General features: G+C 38.4%; 1 protein-coding gene across 1 annotated transcript in view; it reads left to right on the top strand.

The window, feature by feature from the left end:
* Positions 1–1,283: 1,283 nt before the first annotated feature.
* HELRODRAFT_157076 (hypothetical protein) overlaps positions 1,284–6,027 on the top strand; it is a gene marked incomplete at both ends in the record, with an annotated part of 11,376 nt that continues 6,632 nt past the window's right edge. Inside the window, 13 exons of the mRNA XM_009019988.1 lie at positions 1,284–1,451; positions 1,641–1,895; positions 2,028–2,093; positions 2,268–2,415; positions 2,689–2,693; positions 2,749–2,829; positions 3,165–3,264; position 3,551; positions 3,942–4,000; positions 4,141–4,208; positions 4,684–4,860; positions 5,159–5,326; positions 5,586–5,790. Of these exons, the coding sequence (XP_009018236.1) occupies positions 1,284–1,451; positions 1,641–1,895; positions 2,028–2,093; positions 2,268–2,415; positions 2,689–2,693; positions 2,749–2,829; positions 3,165–3,264; position 3,551; positions 3,942–4,000; positions 4,141–4,208; positions 4,684–4,860; positions 5,159–5,326; positions 5,586–5,790 (1,501 nt within the window). The remainder of the gene's footprint in view (positions 1,452–1,640; positions 1,896–2,027; positions 2,094–2,267; positions 2,416–2,688; positions 2,694–2,748; positions 2,830–3,164; positions 3,265–3,550; positions 3,552–3,941; positions 4,001–4,140; positions 4,209–4,683; positions 4,861–5,158; positions 5,327–5,585; positions 5,791–6,027) is intronic.

Here is a 6,027-nt window from a genome sequence, read left to right as displayed (position 1 = left end):
CCCACAAACACACACATCCACAAACACACACACACAAATACACACACACACAAACACACATACATACGCACACATACATACACACACACGTACATATAGACATACATACACATATGAAAACTTCAATTATTTTTACATTTTCGTTCTTTTTTCTCCAAATTTATTTCAGCCTGGTGTATTTGGGCTACAAGAAGACGTTAACTGAATCAGATATCTGGGATTTGAATGCGCGAGATCTGACGAAGCGTAATGCTGAAAGATTCGAACGAGTTTGGATGGAGGAAGTTTTAGAGTGTGGCAGGTCTTTTGTTGTTTGTTTGTTTGTTTGTTAAGATGTGGTACGTGTTGTATTGTGTGGTGTACTGTGTTGTTTGTATTGTATTGTATTGCATGGTATTGTGTTGTATTGGGTTGTATTGTATTGTGTTGTATTGTATTGTGTTGTGTTGTATTGTATTGTATTGTATTGTATGGTATTGTGTTGTATTGTATTGTGTTGTATTGTATTGTGTTGTATTGCATTGTATTTTTAGATTTGTATGGGTGTTTCTCTCTTTTTTTGACACATTTATCACAATTCACCGGTTTTTTATTTTTAAAAAAATTCCACCAAACAAACACAGACGAAACAGAAGAACGTTACTGAAGCACCGACATCAACTACCTTCCCACGAAGCCGACGAATCGACATCATTACTATCACCATCTCGACAACGATCATCATCACCATTAATAGCGCCGCCATCATCTTCGTCATCGTCGCCATCACAGCAACAACAGCAACAACAACACACAAACTTCGACGAAATACCTAGAGTAGCCATTGCCGATGGTAAAGGCAACAAGCTAAAAAAGCCATCGTTGTTTAAAGTCGTCGTGAAGGTATTTGGCTTTAGGATACTGCAGTCGCATTTCTTTGAGTTGTGTTGTAATTTTTTGGTTCTCGCTGGCCCATTATTGCTCAGGTTGGTTGGTTCGTTTGTTTGTTTGTTCGTTTGTTCGTTCATTCGTTTGTTTGTTTGTTTGTTTGTCTGGCTGGCTGTTTGTTTGTTTGTCTGTTTTTCGTCTGTCTGACCGTTTTCTCTCAATCTGTTTGTGTGTTTGTAATGTATAAATAATTACAGGCTAAATTTATTTTTGTTTTTTTCTTTCTTGTATTATATTTAGACTTTGATAAGGTCTGTTACATTAAGCAGATGCATTAAAATAATAATGATGATGATGATTATAATGATGATGATAATAATAATAATAACAATGATATTGACCTTGGCAGTTCGTTGATGACCTTCATAGAAAGCGGCACGCACGTGTGGAAAGGTTATCTGTTGGCAGTCCTGTTCTTCGTGATGACCATTCTAGACAGCCTTCTACTGCAGCAGGTTTTCCACATTGGCATGAATGCCGGAATGAGGATGAAGGGATGTATCATAGCTCTGGTCTATAAGAAGGTTTGCTCGTTGTTGGAATGGCTGGTTGGTTGTTTGGTTGGTTGGTTGGTTGGTTGGTTTGTTGGTTGATTGGTTGGTTGGTTGGCTGGCTGGTTAGCTGACTGATTGATAAATTGGTTTCATCTAATCAATTAATTCATCTAATTTACTATTCATCTACTAGCCTATTTACCAACCAATCGAATCCAGGCACTGACGATGAGCAGCCAATCACGTAAGCGCACAACCGTGGGCGAAATTACTAACTTAATATCGGTCGATTCGCAACGTTTGCAAGATTCGATCGAATATTCGTATGCGCTGTGGTCATCCCCGCTTCAGATTTGTCTATGTCTCTACCTACTCTACGGCATTTTAGGAGTCTCGGTATTTGTCGGTATCGGTATTTTGGTACTCTTTGTACCGATTAACTGGTGGGTGACAAGTAAACAAGGATCTGTAGAGGTGGGTTTTGTTGTTGTTTGTTTGGAGGGTTTTGAGATGGCCTTGTTGTTGTTGTTCATGCGATGGTGTTGTTGTTGTTGTTGTTATTGTTGTTGTAGTTGTTATGGTTATTGGCGATTGATGTTATAAAAGGTGACTCAGATGGGCATCAAAGATGAGAGGATCAAGCTCATGAACGAGATTCTTAATGGCATTAAAGTTCGTTTTATTTCTTTGTGACTTTTTGCTTCGCTTTTTTAGACTTCGGTTGTTGAGTTTGTCAGTGTGTGTGTGTTTGTGTGTGTGTGTATGTGTGTATGTGTGTGTACGTGCATGTACGTTGATTGCAATCAAACAAATCACAAATGCATACACACATATGCACTACACCAGGTCATAAAGTTATACGCCTGGGAGCTATCATTCCAGGAGAAAGTGAATGTGATCCGAAATTTGGAGTTGAAAACTTTGAAGAAGTATTATTACTACGTGGCTGTCTCCATATTCTCGTGGTCCTGTGCCCCGGCTCTGGTGAGATGGAGTGGGAGGGAGGGGGTGTTGTATAGTTTTACCTCGTTCAAATTCTTTTTTGCTGTTGGCTGTTACATCTGCATTTTTACTGTATTATTTTTATGTGTGTGTTTGAATTTAGCATTTGATCTGTTCTGTCATAATCTTTCTCTCTCTCTCTTTCTTTCTCTCTCTCTCTTTCTTTCTTTCTCTCTCTCTCTTTCTTTCTTTCTCTCTCTCTTTCTATCTATTTATCTCTTTCTCTCTCTCACACACACACACACGTGCACATATAAACACAAAGGTCATGTTAGTTATCTTTGTCACTTACGTTTTGACCGGTGGTATGTTGGACGCCAACAAGGCTTTCACGGCCCTGTCTCTTTTCAACATTCTCAAAGAGCCCATGTTTATGTTCCCAACGATGATGTCCTACATCGTTATGGTCGGTTATTGTTATTTTTGTAACCTATAACCTTTAACCTTTATTGTTGTTTTTATTGTTATTAATAACAACAGCAGCGGTAGTAGCAGTAGTAGTAGTAGCAGCAGCAGCTGTTGCATCATCGTCGTTGTCTCCATCATCACCGTCATCTCAACATAGTCGTTCGTCTCTATGATTAATTATCGCTATATATTTATCATCGTCGTTTTCATCATCATCATCATTATCACCACCATCATCATCATCATCATCATCAACACCATCACCACCATTGTCATCATCATCATCGTCATCATCGTCATCATCATCATCATCATCGTCATCATCATCGTCAGGGTTTCGTGTCACTTCGTCGGATTGAGAAATTCCTCCAATGTGCCGATGTCAATCCGAACAACGTCATCGAATTGGAGGAAGATAAGGATGATGATAAAGGTGATGATGATAATAATAATAATATAATAATAATAATAAATGGAAACAATCTTTTATTCAGCAATAAAAAAACAATGAAAATGGCAGTAGAAATAGAATAAAATAAGGAAATAAAGTAAAAATGTCAAATGCAATAAATAGAGTATTAATCTAAGAAGCTCATCATTCGAATCGAGAGAGAGAGAGAGAGAGAGAGAGAGAGAGAGAGAGAGAGAGAGAGAGAGAGTACGACCAGAGTTAATTACCTTTAAAATTGATTCATTCCACATTTCTGTCGCAATAGCAGAGTTTATAAAGGTTATTGCAAAAATAATCATCTCAGATAATATTTATTAGCGAAAGATTAAATGCTTTAAAGAGACCTAAAGTAGATATTTCAAATGTAATAACAATAATAATAACAATAATAATAATATTATTATATTAATAATATCCGCATAATTATTTCCACACGTTACAACTCAGACAGCGTAATGATTGAGGATGGGACGTTTGCCTGGGGAGACACTGAAGACGATGTTAACATTCTTAACAAGTTAGCAGGCAGACACCCCATTATTATTAATATTATTTTATTATTGTTAATTTATTATTATTAATTTATTATTATTAATTTATTATTATTATTTTATTATTAATTTATTATTTCACCGATTTTTTTTAAAAATCAAATTCAGTATTAACCTGAAGGTGAAGAAAAAATCGCTGACTGCCATTGTAGGCCAAGTTGGGATTGGTGAGTTTAGAAGTCGTAGTAGTAGTTGTAGTAGTAGTAGTAGTAGTAGCTGTAGTAGTAGTAGTATCAGTAGTAGTAGTAGTAGTAGTAGTAGTAGTAGTAGTAGTAGTAGTAGTAGTAGTAAGTAAATTTTTTTTCAGGCAAGTCGTCCTTGCTATCAGCCATGCTGGGTGATATGGAGAAAAAAGGGGGTCTGGTTACTGTCAAGGTGATGATGACGATGATTGTGGTGATGATGATGATGATGACGATGATGATTGTAGTGATGATGATTGGGATGACGATGATGATGGCGATGATGACTGTGATGATGATTGTGATGATGAATGCGATTATGATAAAAATACAAAGATAATATCTGCTATGGCCAGGACAAATTAATATGAAAGCCATTAGTGATCAATTATTATTAAAAATATTTACGTGTGTGGGATGTTAATAATGACGAACTTTAAAAAAAAATACCAACCAACTAAATGAACAACCAATCAACCAACCATCCAACCAACCAATCAACCAACCAACCATATAACCAACCAACCAATCAACCAACCAACCAATCAACCAACCAACCAATCAACCTATCAACCTTTCAACCAACCAATCAACCTATCAACCTTTCAACCAATCAACCAACCAACCAACCAATCAATCAAAATCCTCCCAACCCACTACAATAAAAGGGGCGCATTGGTTACGTATCCCAGCAAGCATGGATTGAGAATGCAACATTGAAGGCCAACATACTCTTCGGAAAAGAGTTTGACGAGGAGAGATATAACAAAGTTATCGAAGCATGTGCACTAAGACAAGATCTCGAGATCCTGCCTGGAGGAGATATGACGGAAATTGGAGAAAGAGTTAGGTGGTTGATTGGCTGGCTGGCTGGCAGGCTGGCCGGCCGGCTGGCTGGCTGGTTAAATGGTTGACTGACTGACCGAACGACCAACCGACTGATTGATTGATTAGTTGATTGGTTAGGGTTAGGATTCATCACATTTCATCACATATACAACTGACTGATTGATTGATTAGTTGATTGGTTAATTGATTGAGAATGATTGATTAAGAATGATTGACTGATTTAATTAAGATATTTCCTCGCGAATACAACCCATTCATTCATTCATCCAATTCATTCATCCGTAACAACTCAAGGGCATAAACTTGAGCGGTGGTCAGAAGCAGCGAGTGAGTATGGCGCGCAGCATCTATCAGGACTGCGACGTCTACCTACTTGATGACCCCCTCAGCGCCGTGGATGCTCATGTGGCAAGGCACATTTTCACGAACGTCATTGGTCCTCGAGGAATGCTTAGAGATAAAGTGTGCTTGTCGTTTTGTTTGTTTGTTTGTTTGTGTATCTGTGTGTGTTTGCGTGTATCTGTGTGTGTTTGCGTGTATCTGTGTGTGTGTGTTTGTGTGTAAATGATATCTAATACCTTGTTTGTTTAATTTCGTCTGTGTATGTGTTTGTGTGTGCATTAAGCTTGATAATTATGTACTGATTTTTCCATGTTTCCTTTCAATTTCTACGATAAATAACCGAATTTTTTTCTCTAATTTGTTCTCTCTGACTTTGCAGACTCGAGTGCTTGTCACGCACGGAATCGCTTGGCTGCCGTCGTGCGACGTCGTTGTGGTAATGGCCGCCGGTGGCCTGATATCAGAGTGTGGCTCCTACAGAGATCTGCTGAGTCACAACTTAGTCTTTGCGAAATTTATCAGGGATTTTTTACAAAAGCATGAAAACGACGACGACGAGGAAGATGAGGAGGAAGATGGTGCTCGTGATGATGACGATGATGATGGTGCTCGTGATGATGATGGTGCTCGTGATGATGATGGTGCTCGTGATGATGATGGTGGTGGCGCGAGAAAAGTTAGGAGTAAAGTTAAGAGTCTTGAGTTTGATCAGCGAGATGACGACGACGACGATGTTGGGGATTGCCTGCAACTGTCTCCAACCGAGATTCCTGCTGATGTCTTTGCACGGTCTTCAGTTGAGACCAGTCGGTTTTCATATT

The sequence above is a fragment of the Helobdella robusta genome (assembly GCF_000326865.2).
Source record: "Helobdella robusta unplaced genomic scaffold HELROscaffold_26, whole genome shotgun sequence".
NCBI lineage: Eukaryota > Metazoa > Annelida > Clitellata > Rhynchobdellida > Glossiphoniidae > Helobdella > Helobdella robusta.
The sequence above is the reverse complement of the archived record's forward strand: the minus strand, read 5'-3'. Positions and strand labels throughout refer to the sequence as shown.